Raw genomic sequence first — 13,542 nt, forward strand, 5'->3', positions numbered from 1 at the left:
ATACACAAAGGTGTCTCAAGGTTTATCTGATCATGAGAAAGAGAGACAGATGTGTTATTTCAACCACAAGTTTGCAAATGATTGCCGACATTTCATCAAGTACCTTTTTTTTTTATTTTTTTTATTTTTATTTCTTGCAAAGGAAGTGAACCTAAATCATTGATGGTTTAAAAAAAGGTGTTAAAGTTTGTAAAAATTTACTAGCTAGAAAGCCCAATATTCTGGGTTTGTGATTGCTTCGAGAATCAAAATGATTCAAGATCTGTGTTAGATTTCTGGGTCCAAAAATAATATACTAAGGGAATCAAAAAATAGTAATTTGAGGTTCCAAAAGAGGCATTGTACATAAATATTAACCACTTTTCCCATTAAAGCTTACCAAACATCATCAAGAATCAAACCAATTCACCTTTTCTCTGTAATGAAAATCATTAAGACACAAATAAAAATATAAACAAAGTCCATCTTTTCGATGCAAATGAACTTTAACTTCTATTATGGAGATGCCCTTACTAACTATTTTTGTCACATCAAATGAAAACCCTTAGCTATAAATATATAAAGGGTAAGAAAGTTAAGATTCTAATTTCCATATGCAGTGTCATCGGCATAAATAAGGAAAAATTTCAGATTATGAGAAATCGAAAAAGCATAAAAGGTTCTATATATGGTCATGTAGCAAATGACATAACTTGGCCGGGAAATCAAATCATAACCAATCTGTTTTTTTAAAAAATATAATATTCATGAATGATTATTGGGTATGCTATCTTTCAAATGTTTCATATATAATCTTAGGTATTGTGTGTGTATTTTCTACATTTTGTGATTAATTATCGAAATGTGAATGTGTGAAACATAAATAAAATGTCATTTATTTTTGTTTACAACTAAGGTCAACGCCTGCACATATGAGCACTTTATTCTTTCATGATACATGTAACAATATATCACGTCTTAAGCTACCATTTTCCTCATCTATAGTTCCATTTCACAAAAGACAAGCAACTTTTTCACAAGAGAAGAATGATTGTCTACTAGTATTATTTACTTCATAAAGCACTCATTTGGTAAGTTGTGTCTCATGGAATCTAAAATTCTATCGGACATAAATGTTTTGAAGGTACAAAACCTAGTTGACCAGTTCAATCGACAGCTGAACTCCTGAATTCAACCATTGTGAAAAGCAATTTTTTTTTACCGACCATTGAAAACCACAGTTAAAAAACTACATGCAATTTCTTTTTACTACTACTAGCGCGTTGACATACATGTTTGGTGTTTGTCTGCTGTGATTACTCAAGAAAAATTCGGTTTTTCAACAGATAAAAAAAGATTAAATTGTAAATAAAAGGAAGGTAGATTAAAAAAAAAAAATGTTGCATAAAACTTGGCATCAACCAACAATGGGTTGGTCTAAGTGACAAGGAACTTGGACTCCTTAAATAAATGGTCAGGGATTCACTTTCGGCGATTTTGCGTATAAAAAAATCCGGTTGAAATGAGAGAATTCATCTTGTATGTCTCATTGATTTTGCCACAAAGATTAATCAGTGTTAAACGATGGTGAAAACTTCGTACCAATAATATAATACGGTAACAAAACAAAATAACTTGCCATAAACTTTTTTCTATATGTGTCACCAAAACTTAGTTTCCTTCCCATTATATATGAGTACGTATAGATTATTCTTCAAAATGTTATTCCACTCACATTATATAAACTTAATTGTCAATTTTCATTTTTGGTATTCTTTTGATCGCTTGCGCTATTTCTACTTGGGGTCATGCACCCCCATCTCTATGTTTTGTTAACCTCAAAATAGTAAGTATTATTATCTAAGCATCTCAACCCATGTGTCAATTTAGTTAATGCACATGAAATTAAAAAATTGCCTTAATTTAGAGCCAGACAATGGTATTGGAGACTCAATTATCTTTTTAAAATATTAAATTGCCCTCATTTGAGCGGGAAAATGATATTACTGAGTTAATTGGATTTAGAGAAAATATAAAGATGAATCAAATTGTTATCATAAAACATAATGCACACAAAATAGAAAGACAGATGATTGATCATAGTGCCTTGAAGGGAAAACAACGCTATATCACACCCCATATTATAGAGTTTTTTGCCACAAACCTTCATAAAAGTTATTTTAACATATGACTGAAGTGTGGGAAGTCCTACAAAGTAGTTACTGATATACTCTATGCAAATGTATAGAATCCTCTAAAACTATGTGGTTAACCAAATCATCATAGCAGCAATAAAATCACATCAGAATTTCACACACATAAATACACAGGGCCAGTAATACTGGGATCCAATGCACATTGAATTTCACACACACGAGCAAATTGAATTTTTCTTTTTCTTTCTTTGTTGCAGAACTAGGTTCCTCTACATAAATATGCACATTGTAACCTTCCTCTAGATTTTCTTCTTTGCTCAAGACATCGTCCGCATCCAATGCATGTTTTGCTTTAATTCCACTTGCTCTCTTTAGCACATATATCTAAAATGTCATCCCAATTTGAGATGACCTTCGATCAGAATTGCTTGACTTCTTCTAGTGACACCAAAACAAATACGTAAGGACAATTAATGGTGGTAGATGAACAAGCACAACAAGCCCTTTTTATACAGCAAGAAGAATCCAAAGGTACAAAACAAAAAAGAGACGCGAACAAAATATAATTCATTCCAAAACAATTCAAGTAATTCCATAATAGTAATACAAGTGTTCTGATACTAAAAGAATTAACCGTTTTCCCTCACTTGTGTAGCATCTACAGAAGACAAATATATAAGGGACACAATGGTGAGATCCTTGTGCAATAGGCCACCCTTTAATCTATAGATGACAAATCATACACTCAAGAGGGTTATCCCGGATAATTATCCCCTAAGACATTAAGTCCTAAGCAACCTCTTCTAAATCGTTGACACTATAAACCTACTTGCTTTTTTCAACTTTAGAAAATCCAAACAACAATCCCATTGATATCCATTTTCAGATTTTTCACGTCATAGCCAAAGCCTTAACCCTCATACACATAGTTATAAATTGCATCTCTTCAGGTTTCCACTTTTAACCACAAAACAGCAAAATTTTCACCTTCAAAAGTTCATATATTTTCTATTTAAGATTCCTATCAACACAATACAAAGCAACAAATATCCGATCATTGAATCTAAGATTCTTGCAATGACATAAACCTATCTATATTCAACACATGGTAGCCTCACATTGCTGCCAAAATTGACTAAAGTAGTTATATATGTCATAGAAACAAGACAGAAACACAGATATATTAATAAGATAGTAGTCAATCTGAGTCTAAGCATATCCCATTTCATGCACAGACAGAAAAGGAATAACAAAATTTACCTCCAACAGAAGCAGCTCTAGCAGAACAAGAGCTTTTCAAAATGACCCTTTTATTATGAGAAGTCCATAATGAACTTTGTTCCCTTTGGGAATGAAGAGAAAAATGAATAGCAAACAAAGGTGAAGACTTTACATTCTCAAAAGAAGTAAGCAAACCTGAAAGAAAAAAAAAAAACAAAGCCAACAATCAAAACAAAAATGAAAAAAAGAAAGCCAAGGTTTCCTTAACAAAATATTTGTCATGATACCAAACCATTATAACCAATAGCATAACAACAACACTAATAATAATGTAAGTTGTTTCCTCATGCTCTGCCACCTCTTCTTTTCTTTTTACGTTTTCTTGAAATAATTAAAAATATCCACACTACTGCCACTTCTTTAAGTCAAGTAAAACGTAAAAGAATATGTCATGAATTTCTGTTATAAAGTATTAATGAAGTCTTGCAAAATGAACAAAAATGAAGAAACGAATATTCTAACAATCATTAATACCTCATATTCAGCAACAAGAATAGAGACTGAGCTTATATAGACACCTTAATACCCCTTCAGGCACTTCAATTTCCAGCTCGAATCCAAAACACCATAAAACTAGTTTTTCAAATGTATCAAAAGCTAAGATAGGAGACATTAATAAAACAATATATACCGCAAATCACATATAATATAAATGGTATGACCTTATCTCATTCACGAAGACTTTTTTTAACTTGAATGGAAAACATTATAATTGAACGTATAACTTCTATAGCATAGAACTGAACATACATGTCTAATTTCATATACATTAAAAAAATGGGTCTTGCTAACCAGTGCCCTCAGGGAAATGGTTAAGGAAATCAAAAGTAGTATATTTACATTGAATTCAACAATGTTTTGACTTTTAAAAAGTTAAACTCTTCACTTTTCACCATTTCCCAATACAATGTTTCTATTTTTATCATCTTAACCAATGCCCTAAGGGCACTCTTTAGCATTTCCCTAAAAAAATTAAGCTATGAGCATACCTCATAGGATTACGGTCAAAGAATTGAATGGTGGCGCTGACCATGAAGGGCAACAAGGAAGTAGTTGTGAAGCCTAAACATATTAAAAGTTATTTTTAGTCAACATGTAACTTAAAAGATAATAAGTATGTATCACTCATAACTCGTAATGCAATATACAAATCACTACAATAGAAGATAAAATGAAAATGTAACTTAAAAGATAATAAGTATGTATCACTCATATAACTCATAATGAAATATATAAATCACTACAATACAAGAGAAAATGCAAATAAAGCATACAGTTTGAGTTAAGTGTTCAGATTCAAAAGCTGAATTTTGCATCCTCCTCTAAATAATAGAATAAATGCACAACACAAACAGCTCTTAATCAGAGGCTATTACCACACTGTCGAGAAGTGGAAACAAATACAATCTCTCACAACAGCTAGTGGTGCTTCACTAAGTGAACAGAGTAAAGTACCGTTTGTCCAAGTTAAGTGTAGTATCTGATTAATTCTGTTTAGAAAACAACACAAAAAAATGTTAATGATATTAAGGTAATGATAACTCATACAACCACAATCAGTATCTTGATTCATCTCATTTTCTCGCTGTGCAAAGACTCAGAACCTCACTTGAATGCTCCTCTAAAAGGAACATCAGCATGACTGGTGTACTTTTTACTTATCAAATTCACCACACCCTGTCTCGTCCTTACATTCCTTCACTGTTTCTTTCTTTTTTGTTGCATCCTTACATTACTGTTTCTTTCTCTCTGTTTCTCATTTTATACATCTCTTCATCCACCCTTCTATTGTCACAAAAATTTAATTTCAATAAAAGCAAAAGAATTCAATAAATGTAATACTTTGATATGTGAGATTTGATAGACAATGGACCTCCACAAAGAGCAATTTGAAGCAAAGGAATGGAACACAATATATTATATAACCATAATATTTAAATTAAAAACCAGAAAAAGAGTCATAGGAAATAAACCAGAGTGAAAAACTATATCTATTAACAACAAGCAACCTTATTACTTTTCAGTTACATGGTTAATTTTGCCTCGAAGTTACTAAACTACTGTAAGTTGCTACAAATCGAAATACATAAGAATGCTAAATGGAATTAATTATCTTCTACTAAGTTGTGTACTTGTTGCACTATCTAGCAAAATTACATGAAAGTTTGACAGAAAATGATGATTAAGGTTGGAGATGGCATTGCCACATTTTTCACAAGGAAAAGTTATAAAATCCACATTGATAGAGGTTGGAAGAAGGGATAATTAAGGAATACATGCTTAAATTATTAAGATCTTTTTTGTTTTGGCTATAGAAAAAAATTTACTCAAAATTTAGACAATGGATCACCAGGAAAATGTTATATAGCGTGCACACAAACTAACGATAGATGTAACTGAAAAGCAACTTAAAATGTAACTCAAAAGTCAAAACCATGAGCACACTTAGACAACAACTTAAACAAACCTAAAACAATAACCAGGAAAATGTAACTCAAAATTTATACAACAGCATATAAAGCAACTTAAACAATCCTAAAAGCCACGAGCAAACTACCACGGCCCTTCTAATAAATACACCTTGCTCTTGGAAAACAGCCTATTGTCCTTATCTTGAGAACACTACCATTACCCTTCTAATCGTAGAAGAAACATACCCACCACCAACAAAAACATCCGCTCTATGCCGAAAACAGATGCTAAAAATTGTTGCAGGCAAACGAACAGGTACGGACGCCCCAATCTGCGGTTTGCAGGGGGGATTTTGACTGAATTTTGTGACTATGCGTGAATTCTAATACTTCTTTTAAAAATTCAATAACAAAAAAATATATGACAAACCCTCACCTCGCATTCAGGGTAGTGAAACTAATATTTGAACAGTTACTGCTGCATCAAGTGTTGAGATGAGACTAATAAACTGCCAGTGAGCAGTTAGGGTTCAAGTATTCAACATATTGTATTGGAATGGAATTCAGGGTAGTGAAACGTTATGACTTGTAATTAACCCTGCTCGATTCGCAAATCGGTTTTAAAAGTTCGGTTATTTAAAGATATTAGTGCAGTTCTGCTATACGTGCAGTATAAATGTATGATTTAAAAGTTCGGTTATAAAATACATACGAAGTCAAAATGCTAAATAGTCATCATAGTTGAAAAAAACTAACCACTCTCTCTATCCCTTTATATAAGCACCCTTTTACACTCACAAAACAGGTCCTTATTTAAATGGGACAAATAGAGTATACATATGTTGGAAAACGAAAAAAACTTGCATGACATCATTGTCTTCACAACATGATACAGCATTATGGACAACATAAATCCAAATGCCAAAATACATACCTAGACAGTTTATGGTGTCATTTTTATCTAACAGCCTTTGATATGCTTTTCCGCCTCTTCAAAAGTCCATCCATTAACTTGATATACGTATATTTATTTAAACTAACTCCTTTCTGCTCTGCCTGTTGAAACAATTTCATTGCATCCTTGTACTTTCCCTGAGTACACAAACTACTTATTTGCTCTGAGTACATCATATCACTTGTACCAAGCTCTGGAGAGGTGTCTTGAGTTTTCACCTGTTGCCCTTTCTCTGCAAATTTCAACGCCAGTTTCTCTGCTTCCTCAGTTCTACCAGCTTTGGTAAGCCCAGTCACAATAGCATTATAGGTATACCGGTCAGGCTCCAAATTTTTCCCCTCCATTTCAGTCATAAGGTCAAAAGCATCCTCAAGTCTTCTTTCTTTGCAAAAAGAGGATATTATTATGTTGTAGGTAACTGTGTCCATGGGCTTCCCTTTAGAGATCCATGTGTTAAATAGTGTTAGACCTTTCTCCAGCATTCCCTCTCTGCAAAGACCTCGAAGAAGAATATTACATGTGAAAATATCTGGTTTCAATGAGTGCTCTACCATTTTGTTATGGAACTGGAATGCTTTCTCTACCGCTCCCTCCCAGCAATAGCCATGAATAATTATGTTACTAGTAGATTCATCGGGGACCAAACCCTTCTCTAAAAGCTCGTTTAATTTGTCTACAGCTTGATCAGTTTTCCCAGACAGACACAACCCCCTGATTATAGTGTTATAAGTGATAATAGTGGCAACAATTCCCGTCTCCTTCATCTCCTCCCAAAGCTTCAATGCCCTATCTGCTTGTTCATCCTTGAAATACCCCATGATTAGAGTTCCATAGGTTACCTCATCAAGAATATAACCTCGCTTCCTAGCCTTCATAGTCAAGGTGTAAGCATCGTCTAGCTGCTTCTCCAAGCACATAGTGTGCAGTAAGGTGTTAAGAGTAAAAGTGTCTAATTTCAATCCTTTCCTTCCCATTTCATCCATCATCTTATAAGCCTCTGCCATCTTTCCAGCTTTACAATAACCATTAATCATCGTGTTATAAGTAAAACAATCTGGAGAAAACCCACTTTCCACCATCTTCACCATTACATTGCTCGCCTCATCAATCTTACCTTCCGTACAGAACCACTTAATCATTATATTATGTGTCACACCATTCTCCTTAACTCCCCTAGCCTTCATTTCCTCCACCAACTTAAACGCCGCATCACTACCCCTATGCTCAAAACAACCATCAATCAAAGTATTATAAGTAACAACATCCGGAACCAATTTGAAACTCTCCATCTTATCTCTAAGCCTAACCGCCTCATCAATCTTACCCTCATCACACAAACCCCTAACCATTGTATTATAAGTCCAAACATCCGGCAACATACCCTTCCCAGTCATCAACTCAATAACCTCAGCAGCTTCTTTCAACCATTTCAGCTTACAATACCCATGAACCAAAATATTATAAGTATTCCTATTAGGAAAAAGACCACTATTCTTCATTTGAAGCAACAAATCCCTAACTTGAGTCAACTGACTTCTCTTACACAAAGCAGTTAAAACAGTATTATAAGTAACATTATCAGGACAACAACCATATTCCCCCATTTGATTAATCAACCGAAGGGCTTCTTCGGTATTATTATCAGAACAATAACCATGAATCAAAATATTAAAAGTATTAACATTAGGTTGAACACCAAGCTTAACAGCATCTTGAAAAACCTCTCTTGAAAAAACCAAAGAGTGAGAGGAATTAGACCTAACAAGAGCATTGAGAAGAGTATTACAAGTAAGCAAATTGGGTCGAAAACGAAGGCGTTTCATTTTATTAAAAATCTGATGACCGAGGTGAGGTTGTTTGGAGATGACATAAGCAGCAAGTGAAGTGTCAAGTAAGGGTTTAGGAATGGTGTGATCGGAGCGAAGGAGATGGGCATGAAGAGAATGATGGGGGTGATCGGAGGAGATGAAATTGAGGAGGAGGGATTTAGCGTCGGAGAATTTGCGACGAGAGAGGAGAGGAGGGAGGAGAGTGAGAAGGGGTTTAGGGGAATGAATGAGAGAGGAATGTGCGTTGGATTGAAACCATTTGAAGAAGGAAAGTAGGGTTTCTGGTTGAGAGTGAAGAGGTTTGTATGAAAGAATTGAGATTATGATTGGGAGTGTTAAGTGTGGGATGAATTGTTGAAGATTCTGTGGGTTTTCGTTTTTGGTTAGTATTGTGGTTATTGTACGTATAAGTTGTCGTTCTTTTCCTCTGCCGTCTCCGCCACCACCACCACTGCCGCCGGCGACGGTGTTAGTGTTCATCATCTTTCCGCTTTGTTCACTGTTTTAGGTTTCGGGGGTTTTTGCTTGAAGAGAAGGATTCTGATTTTGATTTTGATTTTTTAAGACATAAATTTTAAAAATACGAAAATGTCCAACTCTAGTTAGAAATTTACTACCTTGACCAAAAATAACAACACTTGATATACGTACGTGGCAGAAAGAGATTTTTGTTTTGTTGAAGCTCCACCACGTACGTAATCTGATCGGGAATGGAGAGTGTGAAGGTGGTGAAGGTGAAGGCAATCGAAGCAACTCCGGCGACGTTCAAAGACTACGGTCAGGTCATTGAGGCTTCATCGGACGGTGAGGGGTTTGGTCCAAACGATGCTCAACTTGACCTTAGCAAAGGAGGAATTCCCAGGTTTTCATTCAACCTTCTTCAATTTTTATCAACTTTGAAAGAAAATACTTCTTAATCACGCTTATCAATAGTATAGTAGTTGCAATCAACTTTGATCGGTTAAATTCACATAGATGATTTATCTATGAACCACTGACTCCGACGCTGCTAATAATCCGAGGAGTGTCTGTGCTTCTTAGGAATTTATTGTTTTATTTATCTGATCTTGGTTTTAGTAATTTCTCGCTGTCTGGGTTGTATTTATCCTCAGTTAAAGTGCTCAAAATCTGTTTCTCTATTCAGATTGACATTATGCTGCAAGTCGCCAATTTATTGGAATTAATTTGTGTTTGTTTGTTAGGTTCTACATTATGCATCTTGAAAATCGTCCACTTGAGTTTTCTAATATCACACATCATGCAAGTGTGACTCAGTGCCTTGGGTCCATTGGTGGTAATGTTTGGTATCTTGGAGTGGCTAAGCCATCCATTGTTGATTCAAATGAAATCAAGGATGACTTGGGTAAGACAGTCGTGAAGTCGCGCAGCGGTCATTTTTATGTGCCTCCTGCCATTGAGGATGTCCAGGTCTTCAAGGTTTCAGGGTCTAAATTTCTGAAGCTTAATCGTGGGACATGGCATGCTGGTCCTCTATTTAAGTCTGATACAATGGACTTTTACAATCTAGAACTGAGCAATACAAATGTAAGTTTTTCACCTTCCCTATAAATAAAGTGTTACATGCACCTGACCTGAATTCATTTGCAATGCTCTTTATTATTTCAGTGTAGGACATGGGAATTGTACTTATTTTGTCTTTTTTATGGTTTAGTCGACGTTGCTGTGATTTATGTATGGTTTTTTATTCTGTGTTCAGGTTGTTGATCATACCACACACAACTTTAAGAAGGACAATGGAGTAACTTTTACAATCAATGAGTAATTTGAGCTTTATGTAGTTTCAAGCATTTCAAGTGATTCTGCATATTATATACAGAATTGAAACACAGCCCCAAGATCAATCGAAATTAGTTAAACATGCTTACAATCTTATGAAAAATAATTAGATCCAAATCATCAAGCGTGTTTCAGTGAATGCAATTTGCTGCATTATGTACCAAACAAAAGGACTACTGTAGTTACTACATTAAACTTTACCTTCCTAGCCTGCTGGATGAACAGCTTTCATTGTGACAGAATAAAATGTGTATATATCAACAAATCAATCAACCCCTGTTCTAACTTTAATAGACTTTTCATATGTTGTTGCGATTGTTTAAAATTTAGATGGAAGAAGTTGAGCATTCGGGTCTGAACAAAATGGTTATATATTTTACAGGGGCCACAGACACTCGTGTATTTTCTCTGGACTTAGCACTAGTTTCTCATTTTTACTTGTATACTCTCATGTTGTCATGTTGCATATGGTTTTATTGGTTTTATTGCCATGTTATTTATGATATTTTTACTGTTACATTTGGCTTTTGATTTTACTAGTTTTGTTTTAAATATGTTGGGTCGTTTTGTATAGAGTATGTTGCACTTGGATATATTATGCAAAATTCGATGGTAAATTTAGAGATACCATTGCTAGGAAGTTTATATTATAGGGACCAAATTGATACTAGCAGATATTATAGGACCAATTTGAAATATTCATAATACTAGAGATGTACATGAGAACGTCCTAAAGAGTAGGAGCGAATTTGATGGTCCGCTCTTAAAGAAAAGTCACTTTCTCTACTCGCTATTATAAACAAATATTACTTTTTAAAAATTAATTGAATAATTGATGTTTATGATTTATAATGTAGTTTAGTAGTCCAAATCTATTTGCAACCCTAACCTTTTTTTCTTATAGACATGAAATCCTTCATATGTAAAAACAAAAAAATAATGGAAAAAATCTTGCGTGGATATAGTCACACACAAGCCATGGGATGGATTCACCCATAGTGGCAACTTTTAGAACATGTTTTTCTCATGTGAAAAGTCAACCATGTAATAAGATGGATGATTAATGGTTAGATGATCATCTTAATTTTTTTATAGAAAGATATGTTCTTGAAACAATTAATAATGGTGTTATTTTAGCTCATTTTTGAACGAATGGAAGATATACTATTTACTTTATAAATTTAGTTGTAACCACTATATTTTTAGTATAACTTTTTAGTAAATTTAACATAATTTAATTCTTAGACAAAAAAATTTACCCTCACTATAATTTATGTTTTGCTCCGCCCATAGGTGGGATAAAGCATATTTCAAAGCTCATAAAATATTAAGAAGAGTACTTGTATATCGTCTAACAAATATGTTAGGTCATACAGATGCTAAGAAGAATGAACCAACTTTCATTGAGTATTGTTTTAGAAACCAGAATAATTTTTTCTTTTAAATATTTTAAGAAACTCATTAGGAGAAATACATCTGTATACAGGATTGGAACGAAGCTGTAAAATGGAGCTTCATTAAAATATTTATTGGCTTCTTCCCCAAAAATAATAGAGAACGTTCCACTTCCCTGGTTTATTATTTGTTTAAGAATGAGAGAGATGCCACAAAATATTTTAAATGGTAATGATATAAAGAAGCCAAGAAAAATAAACCAGCCACTGTGATAGCATAACAATTATAATGGAGAGCGTGAAGGTGGTGACAATTAAGGCGATCGAAGCAACTCCGGCGAACTTCAAAGACTATGGTCAGGTCATCGAGGCTTCACTGGACAGCGTGGGTTTTGGTCCCCATGATGCTCAACTTGATCTCGCCCAAGGAATTCCCAGGTTTTCATTTTTCACCAACGTACAAAAATAAGGAAATTCTTACCAAATTCTATATGCTAATTTTGTGATTTTTTCACTTAAATTTTCTGGGTTGGATTGACCATTTGGACTCTTTTGCTTATATGCACTTGTCAATCTAAACCGTCCGATCTAAATCATCGGTAAAGATTATTTAAAATTGATTTGTTGAAAATTGATTCGTTATTATGAAGATACTAAAATTTAATGCTATGTGTATATCTTAGAAACAATGAAGAATCTGCACGTAATTTGAACTAGTAGAATCTATTAGGGGTGTTCATACTTCATAGTATAACTGATATTAGTTTTTTTTCTTTCTTTCAATTCAGTTTGACATTGAGCTCCAAGTCCTCCAACATATTAATGAAATTATCGTGTTTTGTAGGTTATATGTTATGCATCTTGAACATTTCCCACTAAAGTTTTCTAGAATCACACATCATGCAAGGGTGACTCAGTGCCTTGGGTCCATTGGTGGTAACGTTTGGTATCTTGGAGTAGCTAAGCCATCAGTTGTTGATCCAAATGAAATCAAGGATGACTCAGAAAACACTGTCGCGAAGTCGTGCGGCGGTCATTTTTACGTTCCTCCCCCCGTTGAGGACGTCCAAGTTTTCAAGATTTCAGGTCCCAAATTCGTCAAGCTTCACCGTGGCACATGGCATGCTGGTCCTCTATTTAAGTCTAGCACGATGGACTTTTACAATCTAGAGCTGGCCAATACAAATGTAAGTTTTTCAGGTCTCTTTCAATGGAATGTTACATGTTACATGCACCTGAATTCATTTGAAATGCTCTTTAGAATAAGGCATGGGAATTGTTTATCTTATTTTTTCATTTTTTATGGTTTATATATGTTTTTTATTGTGTACAGGAGAATGATATTACCACACACAACTTTAAGAAGGACAATGGAGTAACTTTTACAATTGATGAGTAATTTGAGCTTTATGTAGTTTCCAGCATGTCAATTGATTCTGAACATTGTGTACCGTTAAATAAATGTCAGATACATAATTACTGGAAATTTAAGCATTTGTTTGGTTTGATGCACCAGTCAAAGTTTCCATTTACTGTTTTCATGCAACATGTTACCATTTCAAGGAAAAAAAAGGAGCTAAACATATCACTTAGTATCTCCATTTTTGTGTTCAAAACGAAATCTTGAATGAGATTCTTAATTTAAAAGGAACCAGATAACTTAAAAAGAGGTGTATGGCTCTAGGACTTGCAAGCAACAATCTACTACGCTTACTTTTTATGCTCTCTATCAATATCTAT

The 13,542-nt window shown here is 34.1% G+C and overlaps 3 protein-coding genes across 13 annotated transcripts; 2 read left to right on the forward strand and 1 right to left on the reverse strand.

Moving 5' to 3' along the window:
* Window positions 1–2,072: 2,072 nt before the first annotated feature.
* Window positions 2,073–9,159, reverse strand: LOC25484953 (pentatricopeptide repeat-containing protein At2g16880). 11 transcript variants are annotated; one of them, XM_039829886.1, is made up of 6 exons: window positions 6,762–9,159; window positions 4,793–4,906; window positions 4,406–4,478; window positions 3,891–3,989; window positions 3,396–3,551; window positions 2,073–2,573 (listed from the first exon to the last, which is right to left on the reverse strand). In XM_039829886.1, the coding sequence occupies exon 1, from the start codon at window positions 9,092–9,094 to the stop codon at window positions 6,785–6,787; it is 2,310 nt and encodes a 769-aa protein (XP_039685820.1). In that variant the 5' UTR covers window positions 9,095–9,159; the 3' UTR covers window positions 2,073–2,573; window positions 3,396–3,551; window positions 3,891–3,989; window positions 4,406–4,478; window positions 4,793–4,906; window positions 6,762–6,784. The 11 variants fall into 11 exon arrangements, with proteins under 11 accessions (XP_039685820.1, XP_024641317.1, XP_039685818.1 ...); XM_024785549.2 differs by lacking the exon at window positions 4,793–4,906; XM_039829884.1 differs by having other exon boundaries at window positions 4,406–4,906.
* A 99-nt stretch (window positions 9,160–9,258) lies between these two features.
* Window positions 9,259–10,796, forward strand: LOC11407000 (uncharacterized). The gene is made up of 3 exons (XM_003591932.4): window positions 9,259–9,473; window positions 9,814–10,156; window positions 10,329–10,796. The coding sequence occupies exons 1-3, from the start codon at window positions 9,322–9,324 to the stop codon at window positions 10,392–10,394; spliced, it is 561 nt and encodes a 186-aa protein (XP_003591980.1). The 5' UTR covers window positions 9,259–9,321; the 3' UTR covers window positions 10,395–10,796.
* A 1,107-nt stretch (window positions 10,797–11,903) lies between these two features.
* On the forward strand, window positions 11,904–13,317 carry LOC11408525 (uncharacterized). Its single transcript, XM_003591933.4, has 3 exons — window positions 11,904–12,240; window positions 12,647–12,989; window positions 13,136–13,317. Exons 1-3 carry the CDS (start codon window positions 12,092–12,094, stop codon window positions 13,199–13,201), a joined length of 558 nt encoding a protein of 185 aa, XP_003591981.1. The 5' UTR covers window positions 11,904–12,091; the 3' UTR covers window positions 13,202–13,317.
* Window positions 13,318–13,542: the final 225 nt, after the last annotated feature.

This window comes from Medicago truncatula, chromosome 1, assembly GCF_003473485.1.
Source record: "Medicago truncatula cultivar Jemalong A17 chromosome 1, MtrunA17r5.0-ANR, whole genome shotgun sequence".
NCBI classification, from domain to species: domain Eukaryota; kingdom Viridiplantae; phylum Streptophyta; class Magnoliopsida; order Fabales; family Fabaceae; genus Medicago; species Medicago truncatula.